The 15060-nt window shown below is 39.8% G+C and overlaps 1 protein-coding gene across 1 annotated transcript in view; it reads left to right on the top strand.

The window, feature by feature from the left end:
* The first annotated feature begins 277 nt into the window (after window positions 1–277).
* The window catches only part of CTSS (cathepsin S), a 33927-nt gene continuing 19144 nt past the window's right edge, over window positions 278–15060 (top strand). Inside the window, exons 1-4 of the mRNA XM_009244702.4 lie at window positions 278–533; window positions 1474–1600; window positions 8236–8358; window positions 11053–11202. Of these exons, the coding sequence (XP_009242977.2) occupies window positions 1475–1600; window positions 8236–8358; window positions 11053–11202 (399 nt within the window). The 5' untranslated portion in view covers window positions 278–533; window position 1474. The remainder of the gene's footprint in view (window positions 534–1473; window positions 1601–8235; window positions 8359–11052; window positions 11203–15060) is intronic.

Below are 15060 nucleotides of genomic sequence, written 5' to 3' on the forward strand. Positions count from 1 at the left end.
TCTTGATATGTCATCCAGGCTGAAACACAGTGGCATAATCATGGCTCACTGCAGCCTTGTACTGCTAGACTCAAGCAATTCTCCCACCTCACCCTCCCTCTCAGCTGGGACTACAAGCATGCACCACCATGCCCAGCTAATTAAAAAAAATTTTTTTGCAGAGACAGGGTCTCGCTATATTGCCTAGGCTGGTCTTGAACTCCTGGCCTCAAGTGATCCTCCCGCCTCAGCCTCCCAAAGTGCTGGGATTATAGGCATGAGCCACTGGGCTCAGATAAGGGCTCTTCTTGATGGCTTACTGTATCCACTTTGTCCCCAAAACCATAGGGAAATGACTAGAGGTGACTGTACTAGCTAGATTTTAAACGAAACTGAAATGAAAGTTCACTTCCTCATTATGAGTACCTCATGTGACAAGTTCCAATTTCTTTTAAAGTCAATTTAACTGAAATCTCCTTGTTGCTTTGAAATCTTAGAAGAGAGCCCACTAATTCAAGGACTCTTACTGTGGGAGCACCTGCTGGTTCTATCACGTATGTACTGTTTGTCCTTTTTCTCCCATTTGGTCTTCAAACACTCTGTGTTTGTAACTTGTTCTGCCTGCTAGGTTTTAAATCTTTGGTTTCAGGAAGTAAACTAAAAAATTGTGTCGTTCAATTTGCCTCTTCTCTATTTTTAAAAAGTTAATGTCTGCTTGAGCATCTAAGCATCTAAGTTGAGACTGAAACATGGCTTTCTTTGGAATATAATGTAAAGGTTTACATGTTTAAAATTCTAGATGTTTTCAATTAAAAAGAAATGGAAAAGAAAGTAGAATCCAGTTTGAGGGAGCTAGTCGCTGAATTTCTGTTGAAGTCTCTTGAATTAAATACAGAAGTGGCATTTTAAAGAGTAGTTAATTGCCTCATTTGAAACAGATGTCTGATCGTTAAAAAAAAAAAGTAAAAAGGAAAATTACCTACCTAAAGATGTGAAAGCAATAGATGAGAATTGTCTTTTAACTATCTGTAAAGACTGTGGATATTTAAATAGGTCAGTTAAGAAGAGCCCATGTATTCAAAAATTCAGGAGATAAACTGATTTTTCAGAGGTTTGTCTCTCTTAAGGATTTTTTTTTTTTTTTTTTTTTTTTGTGAGAGAGAGAGAGAAAGAGATTTCCTTTGATTAGATTTGTTGGCAAATCCTGGAAAGTCCCTGTTTTCTAACCCTCTAGATGTGTTTGGTTTACCAGATATTGGGAAATTCCTGGAAATCACTTTTTAAAGTGCTACTAAGCATTGGAAGTAGTATTTCAGACATAAATCTGCAGCTGTTCCCTGTGACTATATATCCGAGGAATTTTCCTGTATAATTCTGTTTATAATAGTCTGTCCCTTTGATAGACTTTGCATTGTTATTTTCTCTTATGAAAACATGTGGTCACAACATATGCAGCTAATAGCAACACTTCCTATATTACCTTTCCTTACACAGAATGAAACAGCTGGTTTGTGTGCTCTTGGTGTGCTCCTCTGCAGTGGCGCAGTTGCATAAAGATCCTACCCTGGATCACCACTGGCATCTCTGGAAGAAAACCTATGGCAAACAATACAAGGAAAAGGTAGATTGGATTGCCACTCGAGCGATATGCTTTTAAAGGAGTACTGATTTCTACCTCTCAAAATTGTGTTCTTACAGGCAGTGTTTTCAGTAAATATTTAGGCTAGGTGTGGTGGCTCGCGCCTGTAATCCTAGCCCTTTGGGAGGCCAAGGTGAGCAGATCACCTGAGGTCAGGAGTTCCAGACCAGCCTGGCCAACATGGCGAAACCCCGTCTCTACTCAAAATATAAAAATTAGCTGGATGTGGTGGTGGGCGCCTGTAATCCCAGCTACTCGGGAGGCTGAGGCAAGAGAATCGCTTGAGTTGGGGAGGTGGAGGTTGCAGTGAGCCAAGATTGTGCCATTGCACTCCAGCCTGGGTGATAGAGTGAGACTCCATCTCAAAAATAAATAAATAAATATTATGTACTTGTTTTTGCCAGATACTGTTCTTGGTACCATACAGCAGGAATCAAAACAAAATTCCTGTTATGGAGCTTATATTATAGTGAGAGAAACAGGAAATAAGAAGATAAACAAGCAGATATGTAGTATGCTAGATGGTGATAAGTGTTGTAGATAAAAATAACAGAAGGCATGGAGAGTAGGAAGTGCCCTGAGTGGTGGTGGTGGTAAGAAGTTTATCTATATGACAGGAGGGTTAGGGAAGACCTCACAGATAAGGGTGCCATTTGAGCAGAGAATTCATGGAAGCCAGGGAGCAAGCAAAATACATAATAGAGTGAAGGTCTCAGGCCAAGGGCAAACGAGCAGAAGCTTCTGAGAAAGGGCCACATTTGGGATGGCCGAGGAGCGAAAAGGCGTTATTACCCACATAATGTGGCCAGATATTGTTTCTTGACTATCACTTCCCATTTTGTACTTTTGTTTTTATTTCAAAGCACACTTGCTGATGTTAAGACCTTAACCCTACTGCTTTAAATAACTAAGTCCTGTAACTATGTAATATTTCTGTTTGTAAGCTAGCATCATATATTTATTTATTTGACATATTATTTTGCATAAAAATGACACTCTTAGGTCATACACTCTAAGTTTTATTTTTATTTATTTATAATTTAATAATTGTGTATATTTATGGAGTACAATGTGATGTTATGATACAAATATACATTGCAGAATGATTAAATTAGGCTAATTAACATATTCAGCACCTCACATACTTATCCTTTCATTGTGATAAGAACATTTAAAATCTACCCTTTCAGTAATTTTGACATATAAAATACATTATTATTATTATCTGTAGTCACCATGCTATGCAATCGATTGCTAGAATGTATTCTTCTTGTCAAATGAAACTCTGTACTCTTTGCCTAACATCTCCCCTTTCCCTGTCTACCCTCCTTCCAGCCTCTGCTAACCACCATTCTACTCTCTACTTTTATGAGTTCAACTGTTTTAGATTCCACATGTAAACGAGATTATGCAGTATTTGTCTTTCTGTGCCTGGCTTATTTCACTTAGCATAATGTTCTCTAGACCCATCCATGTTGTTGAAAATGACAGAATTTCCTTTTTTTTTTTTTTAAGGCTAAATAGTATTCCATTATGTATGGAACACAATATATACCACACTTTTTTATCCATTCATCTTTTAATGGACACTTTATAAGGTTGATTCCATATCTTGGCTATTGTGAATAATGCTGCAATGAACATGGAAGTGCAGCTACCTCGTTGACATACTGATTGCGCTTTCTTGGGACATATACCCAGAAGTGAGATTGCTGGATGATATGGTAATTATATTTTTAGTTTTTTAAGGAACTTCCATACTGTTTTCCCAAATGGCTGTACTAATTTACATTTCCACTAACAGTGTATGAAGCTTCCCTTTTCTCCACATCCTCACCAACACTTATCTTTCATCGTTTTGATAATAGCCATTCTAACAGATGTGAGGTGATATCTCATTGTGGTTTTACTTTACATTTCCCTGATGACTGGTGATGTTAAGCATTTTTTTCATATATCTGTTGGCCATTTGTATGTGTCTTGCTTTGAGAAATGTCTATTCAGGTCTTCTGCCCATTTTTAAACAGGGTTGTTTTCTTGATAGTTACTTTGAGTTCCTTCTATATTTGGGATATTAGCCCCTTATCAAATGTATGATTTGCAAATATTTTCTCCCAATCTATGAGTTATCCTTTCACTCTGTTAATTGTTTCCTTTATTGTACAAAAGCTTTTTAGTTTGATGGAGTCCCGTTTGTCTATTTTTGCTATTGTTGCCTGTTCTTTAGGGGTCATATTCAAAAAACCATTGCCCGGACCAATGTTGTGGAGTTTTCCCCTATATTTTCTTCTAGTAGTTGTATAGTTTCAGGCCTTATGTTTATGCTTTAATTCATTTTGAGTTGATTATTGTATATGGGGTGACATAAGGGTTCAATTTCATTTTTCTGCATTTGGATAGCCAGTTTTCCCAATACTATTTATTAAACAGACTATCCTTTCCCCATTGTGTGTTCTTGGCACCTTTGCTGAAAATCGATTGACCATAAAGTTGCAGGTTATTTCTGGGCTCTATATCCTATTCCATTGGTAAACATGTCTGTTTCTATGCCAGTACTATGCTGTTTAAATTACTATAGTTTTGTAATACATTTTGAAACCAGGCATTTTGTAATGCCTCCAGCTTTGTTCCTCTTGCTAAAGATTACTTTGACTATTTAAGGACTTTTGTAGTTCCACATGAATTTGAGGATTGTTTTTTCTATTTCTGTGAAGAATAACATTAGAATTTTGGTAGAAATTGCACTGAATTTCTAGTTTGCTTTGGATAGTATGAACATTTTAGCAATATTAATTCTTCCAATCCATAAGCATGGAATATCTTCCCATTTATTTATTTTATCTTAAATTTTTTTCTTTCTTTTTTCTTTTTTTTTTGAGATGGAATTTTGCTCTTGTTGACCAGGCTGGGGTGCAGTGGCGTGACCTCGGCTCACCGCAACCTCTTCTTCCGGGGTTCAAGCAATTCTCCTGCCTCAGCCTCCTGAGTAGCTGGGATTACAGGCATGTGCCACCACACCCGGCTAATTTTGTATTTTTAGTAGAGTCAGGGTTTTTCCATGTTGGTCAGGCTGGTCTCAAACTCCTGACCTCAGGTGATCCACCTGCCTCGGCCTCCCGAAGTGCTGGGATTACAGGTGTGAGCCACCACGCCTGGCCTATTTTGTCTTCAGTTTCTTTTATCAATGTTTTATAGTTTTCAGCATATAACTTTTCAACTCCTTGCTTAAGTTAACTCCTAAGTATGTTTTAAATGCTGTTGTAAATAGAATTGTTTTCCTACTTTCTTTTTCAAATAGTTGTTAGTGTATAAAAATACTACTGACTTTTGTTATGTTGACTTTGTGTCTTACAACTTTATTGAATTCATATATCAGTTCTAATAGTTTTTTGATGGAGTCTTTCTTCTCTCTCTCTTTTTTTTTTTTTTTTTGAGGCAGATTCTTGCTCTGTCACCCAGGCTGGAGTGCAGTGGCGCAATCTCGGCTCACTGCAACCTCTGCCTCCCAGGTTCAAGCAATTGTCCTGCCTCAGCCTCCTGAGTAGCTGGGATTACCGGCACAAGCCACCACACCCAGCTGATTTTTGTATTTTTAGTAGAGACGGGGTTTCACCATGTTGGTCAGGCTGGTCTCGAACTTCTGACCTTGTGATCCACCCATCTTGGCCTCCCAAAGTGCTGGGATTACAGGCATAAGCCGCCTTGCCCAACCTTCTTTTTTTTTTTTGAGATGAGATCTTGCTCTGTCACCCAGGTTGGAGTGAAGTGGTGTGATCATAGCTTACTGCAGCCTCAAACTCCAGCTCAAGTGATTCTCTTGCCTCAGCCTTCCAAGTAACTGGGACTGTAGGCACATGCCACCACACCTGGCTAATTTCTATTTTTGTTTTTTGTAGAGAAGGGGTCTTGCCATGTTGTCCAGGCTGGTGTTGAACTCCTAGATTCACACAATCCTCCCACCTCAACCTCCCAAAGTATAGGCATGAGCCACCACACCTGGCCAAGACTTTCTATATGATCATGTCATCAACAAACAAACGCAATTCCACTTCTTCCTTCTCTTATTTGGAGGTCTTGTATTTATTTTTCTTGCCTAATTGCTCTGGCTAGGATTTTCAGCACTATATTGACTAGAAATGGTGAGAGTGGGTACCCTTGTCTTTTTCTGATCTTAGCAGAATGGCCTTTAAATTTTCACCCAATTGAGTATGGTGTTAGCTGTAGTCTTGCCATATATGGCTTATTTGTGCTGAGGAACATTCCTTCTATATGTAATTTGTTGAGAATGTTTGTTATGAAAGGATGTTGAATTCTGTCAAATGCTTTTCCTGCATCTATTTAAATGATCATATGGTTTCCTTGGTGGTGATGAATTTCACCCTCACCCACACCCTTTATTAACAGGTTCCTCATTTCAAGATTGACTGGAGTTAGATGTGCAATTAGCACCACTATCTGGTTAAATGAATGCTATCCCTCTGTTTAATAATTCCAGTCCCTCAGGAGGAATGAACCTGACTTTTGATTCATATCCTACCTTTATAATTGATCTCAAAGTGCACTTTTTTTTTTTCCTTTCTTGCACTTAGTTAGATTTGTTTGCCTTTATACCATTGCTTCTCATCTTGTGGTTTGGAAGTAAGCCCATCACGCATGCCCATTATGTCCATTACTGGGGTAACAGTAAAACCTTGCTCCAAGGGAAAGAAACCTGCATCCAGACTTGCTACCCAGTGCCTCTGGGCCTGGGCTCACTCGCTCAATGAAATGAGGCAGAACGGAGTTGTTGCTGACTGCTCCCTGGGGTTCTAGCTTATTGGAAACTCTGGCTTCAGCTACTCTAGGAGGCACTATCCACCTTGCCTTCTACATCATTGTATTCTACGTAAATGAATCTCCTGAAGGACAAGAAAATCGTAGGTCAGCATGTAAATTCACTCTGAATAAAATTAAAATAATAGAACCAAAAATGAATTTTCAAAAGACTATATATAAAGGAATAATATGCACACTAATGGCCAAGAAATAAATTAGAAATCTTGAAAATAAAAAATATTGTCATTGCAATAAAAATCAAAAGGATTTCCAGACTGGGAAGAGCTGGATAGAATCAGTAATCTGAAAGATAGTACTGAGGGATTCACCCAGAATGCAGCACCTAGAAATAAAAAGAAAAATATATGAAAATGCAAGTAAGAGAGATGAAAGAGAGTTTGAGGCTCCAAAATACTTCGGATAGGAGTTTCTGAAGAAGAGAATTAAGTGGAATGGTGGAGAAGCAATATATGTGGAGACACTGATTGAGAATTTTCCAGATATGAGAAAAGGTCCTGAGTCCTCCAATCAAAAGCACACAGCTGAAGGTAAATAAAGAAACCGACACCCAGATACATGTAACGAAGTTGTAAAACATCAAAAAGAAAGAGCAAATCATAGCTGGGTGTATGGTTCATGCCTGTAATCCCAGCACTTTGGGAGGCCAAGGGGGAAGGATCCTTTAAGGCCAGGAATTTGAGACCAGCCTGGGCAACATAGGGAGACCCTGTCTCCACAAAAAAAAAAAAAAAAAAAAAATTAAAAATAAGCTGGTTGTGGTGGTGCAGGCTTGCAATCCTAGCTACTTGGGCAGCTGAGATGGGAGGATAGTTTGAGCCCAAGAGTTTGAGGCTGTAGTGAGCTGTGATCATACCACTGCACTCCAGCCTGGTGGGCAACAGAGCAAGACCCTGTCTTAAAAAAAAAAAAAAAAAAAAAAAAATTGCTGGGCGCAGTGGCTCACACCTATAATTGCAGGACTTTGGGAGGCTGATAGGGGAGGATTGCTTGAGCCCAGGAATTCAATATGAGCCTACAACATAGGGAGACCCAGTCTCTACCAAAACAAACAAACAAAAAAACTGGCTGCAGTGGCACACACCAGTGATCCCAGCTATGCAGGAGGCTGAGGTGTGAAGATTGCGGGGTCCCAGGAGGTCAAGGCTACGGTGAGCAGTAATCAGGCCACTTCACTGCACTCCATCCAGCCTGAGTGACAGAGCAAGACTCTGTCAAAATAATAATAATAATAATAAATTTTAAAAAGAGAAGGAAATTCATGTTTATCATAAAATAATATTAAACCATCAAAGCAGTTAAGAGCAAGAATTAAGATTAATATGTGAAGTTAACAGTTATACTGGATATATTTATGTATTTGCATGCTCTCAGGCAGATCTACATTTGGTAGAATGCTTCAAAAGTGCTATTTTTGGGCGGGTGCAGTGGCTCACACCTGTAATCCCAGTACTTTGGGAGGCCGAGGCAGGCGAATCCCCTGAGGTCAAGAGTTTGACACCAGCCTGGCCAACATGACGAAACCCCATCTCTACTAAAAATACAAAAATTAGCTGGGCGTGGTGGCACAGGCCTGTAATCCCAGATACTCGGAAGGCTGAGGCAGGAGAATCACTTGAACCTGAGAATCGGAGGTTGAAGTGAGCTGAGATCGTGCCACTGACTCCAGCTTGGGTGACAGAGTGAGACTCCATCTCAAAAAAAAAAAAAAATGCCATTTTCATCATCAAACACTTATTTGTCCAGGATGCAGTATGACTATGTTCGTCTTCATTATGTTTCAGAATGAAGAAGCAGTACGACGTCTCATCTGGGAAAAGAATCTAAAGTTTGTGATGATTCACAACCTGGAGCATTCAATGGGAATGCACTCATATGATCTGGGCATGAACCACCTGGGAGATATGGTAGGTACATTACAAGGAATCCCACTTTCATGTCTGGGTAAATATCATTTCCTTTCTGTCTCCCCAAAAGCAATTTGAAGGTAAACAACAATAACAAAGGAATGTATAGTACAAAGTTGGAAAACAGTAGAATTTAAGGACATAAGAACTTGTACAGAAATTTCTTACTTAGTTCTATTTTGACTGCTTTCTTTCTTTAACAAATCACTTCTTTAGAGGAAATTTTAAACTCACAGACTACCATTTTTTTTTTAAATAAATTCTAGAAAGTATTACCTAAAGACTATTGACAGGCTTTTATAGAAAGTTGCTATACTTATTTAAGTCTAGATTGACAATTTAGTATGATCCATCTGCTTTCTTAATGGGAGCATGTGAGTATTTAATATCACAAATAATCCTCTGTTGGTTTTCAGATTCTGTTCTGTCCTACAAAACTTTACCACTGTTGCCAAAGTGAAGAAGGGAACGCCCTAGGTAGACTAAATTCCTTCTTAAATGCAGGAATCTCCTTTGTCATTCTTTCTCACATGGGAAACCAGTTTAGTTCACTTTTTAGACAGCCCTTTTATAAAATTCTGCCTTGCTTTGAAACAAAAATCTGCCTCCCTGTAACTTCTAGTTTTTACCATTCTCTTTTTCTCCTTCCCCATGAGGGTGTCTAACTGGGATGCTAGTGCCAAGAATGAAACTAAACAAACCCAGGTAATTCACCCCACCAGATCCTAACGGAACCTGTGTTGGTCACAACTATTACTGGTTTTTCTCAGTTTTTTTATTCCATGGCAGTTTTTAAATATATTCACAGTTACAGTTATTAGAATATTAGAAAGTAGGATAGGCTGGGCACAGTGGCTCACGCCTGTAATCCCAGCACTTTGGGAGGCCGAGGTGGGCTGATCACCTAAGGTTGGGAGTTTGAGACTAGCCTGACCAACATAGAGAAATCCCGTCTCTACTAAAAATACAAAATTAGCTGGGTGTGGTGGAACACGCCTGTAATCTCAGCTACTTGGGAGGCTGAGGCAGGAGAATCGCTTGAACCTGGGAGGCAGAGATTGCAGTGAGCCCAGGTCACGCCATTGCACTCCAGCCTGGGCAACAAGAGTGAAACTCCATCTCAAAAAAAAAAAAAAAAAGAAAGAAAAGAAAGAAGGATATAAGTGAAAGAGATACATAGTCATGTGTCATATGCATTTTAGCCACTGATGGACCACATATACCATGGTGGTCCTTTAAGATTATGATGGAGCTGAAAAGTTCCTCTTGCATAGCTAGTGATGTTGTAGCCACCATAACAATGTAGCACAACACAGTACTCACTTGTCTGTGGTGATGCTGCTATAAACAAACCTACTGCTCTGCTAGTGGTATAAAAGTATAGCACATAAAATTTTGCACAGTACAAAATGCTTAATAATAATAAATGACTATGTTACTCGTTTATGTATTTACTATACTATACTTTTAATTGTTATTTTAGAGTGTACTCCTACTTATACTTTTAAAAAGTTAACTGTAAAACAGCCTCAGGCAGGTCCTTCAGGAGGTATCCAGTAGAAAACATTGTTATCAGAGGAGATGACAGCTCCATACGTGTTGCTGTCCCTGAAGACCTTCCAGTGGGACAAGAGGTGGAGACGGAATGCAGTGATACTGATGATCCTGACCTTGTATAGGCCTAGGCTAATGTGTGTGTGTGTGTTTGTATTTTAGTTTTTAACAAAAAAGTGTAAAAACTTTTAAAAAATTAAAAACAGAAAAAGCTTATAGAAGAAGGTGATAAGAAAATATTTTCGTACAGCTATACAATGTGTTTGTATTTTAAGGGGTTACTATAAAAGACAAAACATTTAAAAAATTAAAAGTTTATTAAGTAAAAAAGTTGCATTAAACTAAGGTTAATTTATTATTGAAGAAAGAAAAATGTTTTAACAAATTTAGTGTAGCCTAAGTACACCGTGTTTATAAAGTCTACAGTAATGTCCTGGGCCTTCACATTCACTCTCCACTCACTCACTGACTCACCCAGAGCAACTCCAGACTCTTCATAGTAAATGACCTATATAGAAGTACCATTTTTACTTTTTTTTTTTTTTTTTTTTGAGATAGAGTCTCACTCTGTCGCCCAGGCTGGAGTGCAGTGGCGTGATCTCAGCTCACTGCAATCGCCGCCTCCCAGGCTCAAGTGATTCTCCTGCCTCAGCCTCCCAAATAGCTGGGATTACAGGCATACACCACTATGCCCAGCTAATTTTTGTATTTTTAGTAGAGATGGGGTTTCACCACGTTGGCCAGGCTGGTCTCGAACTCCTGACCTCAGGTGATTTGTCTGGCTCAGCCTCCCAAAGTGCTGGGATTGCAGGCGTGAGCTACCATGCCCAGCCCCCATTTTTACTTTTTATACTGTATTTTCACTGTACCTTTTCTATGTTTAGATATATTTAGATACACAAGTACTTCATATTGTTCTACAATTGCCTACAACCTTCAGTACAGTACCATGCTGTGCAGGTTTGTAGTTTAGGAGCAATGGGCCCTACCATACAGCCTAGGTATGTAGGCGCCAATACGCTCTAGGTTTGTGTAAGTACATACTATGGTGTTTTCACAATGACAAAATCACCTAACAATGCATTTCTCAGAACATATTCCAGTCATTAAACGATGCCTGACTGTATATTTGCTTTGTAGACCAGTGAAGAAGTGATGTCTTTGATGAGTTCCCTGAGAGTTCCCAGCCAGTGGCAGAGAAATATCACATATAAGTCAAACCCTAATCGGATATTGCCTGATTCTGTGGACTGGAGAGAGAAAGGGTGTGTTACTGAAGTGAAATATCAAGTGAGTATTGCCATCCCAAGCCTCTGAACCCTAGGTAGAGCTCTTTAAATGCTTAGTCTAGCTACAGAATTTGACAATGAATCTTACAGTCCCACGTGTTACTTTCTAATTATTTTTGTTATTCTTGTCTTCCCAACTAAATTGTAAGTTCCTTAAGGGCAAGGATCACATATTTTTTTTTAATTTAATTTTATTATTATTATACTTTAAGTTTTAGGGTACATGTGCACAGTGTGCAGGTTAGTTACATATGTATACATGTGCCATGCTGGTGTGCTGCACCCATTAACTTGTCATTTAGCATTAGGTATATCTCCTAATGCTATCCCTCCCCCCCCCCACCCCACAACAGTCCCCAGTGTGTGATGTCCCCCTTCCTGTGTCCATGTGTTCTCATTGTTCAACTCTCACCTATGAGTGAGAACATGCGGTGTTTGGTTTTTTGTCCTTGCGATAGTTTACTGAGAATGATGATTTCCAATTTCATCCATGTCCCTACAAAGGACATGAACTCATCATTTTTTATGGCTGCATAGTATTCCATGGTGTATATGTGCCACATTTTCTTAATCCAGTCTATCATTGTTGGACATTTGGGTTGGTTCCAAGTCTTTGCTATTGTGAATAGTGCCACAATAAACATACGTGTGCATGTGTCTTTATAGCAGCATGATTTATAGTCCTTTGGGTATATAGCCAGTAATGAGATGGATGGGTCAAATGGTATTTCTAGTTCTAGATCCCTGAGGAATCGCCACACTGACTTCCACAATGGTTGAACTAGTTTATGGTCCCACCAACAGTGTAAAAGTGTTCCTATTTCTCCACATCCTCTCCAGCACCTGTTGTTTCCTGACTTCTTAATGATTGCCATTCTAACTGGTGTGAGATGGTATCTCATTGTGGTTTTGATTTGCATTTCTCTGATGGCCAGTGATGGTGAGCATTTTTTCATGTGTTTTTTGGCTGCATAAATGTCTTCTTTTGAGAAGTGTCTGTTCATGTCCTTCGCCCACTTTTTGATGGGGTTGTTTGTTTTTCTCTTGTAAATTTGTTTGAGTTCATTGTAGATTCTGGATATTAGCCCTTTGTCAGATGAGTAGGTTGCAAAAATTTTCTCCCATTTTGTAGGTTGCCTGTTCACTCTGATGGTAGTTTCTTTTGCTGTGCAGAAGCTCTTTAGTTTAATTAGATCCCATTTGTCAATTTTGGCTTTTGTGGCCATTGCTTTTGGTGTTTTAGACATGAAGTCCTTGCCCATGCCTATGTCCTGAATGGTAATGCCTAGGTTTTCTTCTAGGGTTTTTATGGTTTTAGGTCTAACGTTTAAGTCTTTAATCCATCTTGAATTAATTTTTGTATAAGGTGTAAGGAAGGGATCCAGTTTCAGCTTTCTACATATGGCTAGCCAGTTTTCCCAGCAAGGGATCACATATTATATTTTATTTATACAGTTGGCCCTCCATATCCACAGGTTTCACATCTGCAGATCCACCAACCATGGATCAAAAATACCCAGAAAAAAATGAAAATAAAAAATAGGCCAGGCGCTCATGCCTATAATACCATTACTTTGGGAGGCTGAGGCGGGCGAATCACCTGAGGCCAGGAGTTCCAGACCAGCCTGGCCAACATGATGAAACCTCGTCTCTACTAAAAATACAAAAATTAACTGGGCCTGGTGGCACACGCCTGTAATCCCAGTTACTCAAGAGAGTGAGGCAGGAGAATCACTTGAACCTGGGAGGCAGAGGTTGCAGTGAGCTGAGATCACACCACTGCACTCCAGCCTGAGCTACAGAGCGAGACTCCATCTCAAAAAAAAAAAAAAAAGTAAGTAAAGTATAAGGGAGGGCTGGGCATAGTGGCTCATGCCTGTAATCCCGGCACTTTTCCAGGTCAAGGGAGGCAGATCACTTGAGGTCAGGAGTTCGAGACCAGCTTGGCCAACATGGTGAAGTCCCGTCTCTACTGAAAATACAAAAATTAGCCTGGCGTGGTGGTGGGCGCCTGTAATCCCAGCTACTCGGGAGGGTGAGGCAGGAGAATCACTTGAACCTGGGAGGCAGAGGTTGCAGTGAGCTGAGATCTTGCCACAGCACTCCAGCCTGGGCGATAGAGTGAGGCCCTGTCTTAAAAAAAAAAAAAAAAAAAGCGTATAGGAGGATGTGTAGGTTATATGCAAATAGTCATTTATATAAGGAACTTGAAAATTCTTGACTTTGGTATGCTCAGAGGTCCTGGAACCAATCTCTTGTGGATTCTGAGGGACAACTGGATTCTCCACAGTGGTTTTTGTTTTGTTTTGTTTTGTTTGAGACAGGGTCTCCCTCTGTTGCCCAGGCTGGACTGCAGTGGTACAATCTGGGCTCACTGCAAACTCTGCCTCTTGGGCTCAAGTGATCCTCCCATCTCAGCCTCCATAGTGACTACAGGCACACACCACCACTTCTTTTTTTCTTTGTATTTTTAGCAGAGATGGGTTTTGCCATGTTGCCCAAGCTGGTCTCAAGCTCCTGAGCTCAAGTGATCCTCCCACCTCCACCTCCCAAAGTGCTGGGATTATAGGCATGAGCCCTCGTGTTCAGCCCCCACAGTGCTTTTCTAAGTGATCATAGAGCCACCTACTTAGACAAACACTGAACTAAGCAAATAGGTGTTTAACACAGACTTTTATTGCTCACACTACGCATTGACTGCACTGGACTCTCCAATAAGCCAATTGCTTGAGAAGCAGTGTTGCGTGAGAGAGCCCTGGTGATCAGGAAGTTTCTCCATTTCACTTGTGAATTTCAAAGTTGAAGGAGAAGAAAGAACTAGAGCTAGAGTGGTCTATAAATTGAGCCACTCAAGTTAATTCATGGCTAGTCTTGCATCGTTAGAATATGAAATATGTGCCTTGTAAAATTATTGTTCCTATGCTGTTGTATTTTCCTTTAGTTTGCTTGTTTTAAAAAATTGCAAAAATCCTAAATTAGTTAGAGGTAAAACACATGTATCACCATAGAGGTCAGGGTAAGTGAGAGGAATCAAAGCATTCTGAGCAGCTACCCCAGCTTGTGATCAACGAAGAAAGTAAAAATTTATTAGGAAGTAAACGGTGGCCAGTCACAGTGCCTCACATCTGTGATTCCAGCACTTTGGGAGGCAGAGGCAGAAGGATCGCTTGAGCCCAGGAGTTAGAAACCAACCTAGGCAATATAGTGAGGCCCTGTCTCTACAAAAAATAAAAATAAAAATTAGCCAGGCATGGTGCACTCCTGTAGTCCCAGCTACTTGAGGGGCTGAGATGGGAGGATCGCTTGAGCCTGGGAGGTTGAGGCTACAGTGAGCCATGATCACACCACTGCACTTCAGTCTGAGTGACAGAGGGAAACCCTGTCTCAAAACAAACAAAAAAAAGAAGTAAGTGGTACTGCTAATCTCTTATTCTTTTCCGCCTACATATTTTTCTTTCAATTAGTTTTGGATTTCTTACCCGAGGTTCTCTAAAATAACAGCTTTTAGAAGACCCAATAAACCACATATTTAGATGTTAACTCTGAGTAAGTTAATGAGCTCCTTTCTCTGGGTGCTTGCATTTTAATGAAGAATTTTGCTTCAATCAAAAGCAATGTCAGTTTGCTTCCTTTGGGTGGAGAGCAAGGTGGGAGGAGGGAAGGAAAGAGAAAGAGAATAATTATGATGGGGCTCTGGACACTCTGCCCCTTTTAAAACTAAAGCAGCTTTGCCTTTGTTTGTTTATGCCTCCTTGTAAAATATTTTTTGATCAAAAAAATTCTGAAGTTAACAAAGGTTTGAAAAATGCCAACCTAGGATTAAACTTCTTATGTTTCAGGCATCATTTGACAGGAGAAA

Source organism: Pongo abelii, chromosome 1 (genome assembly GCF_028885655.2).
Source record: "Pongo abelii isolate AG06213 chromosome 1, NHGRI_mPonAbe1-v2.0_pri, whole genome shotgun sequence".
In the NCBI taxonomy this organism is placed as follows: Eukaryota; Metazoa; Chordata; class Mammalia; order Primates; family Hominidae; genus Pongo; species Pongo abelii.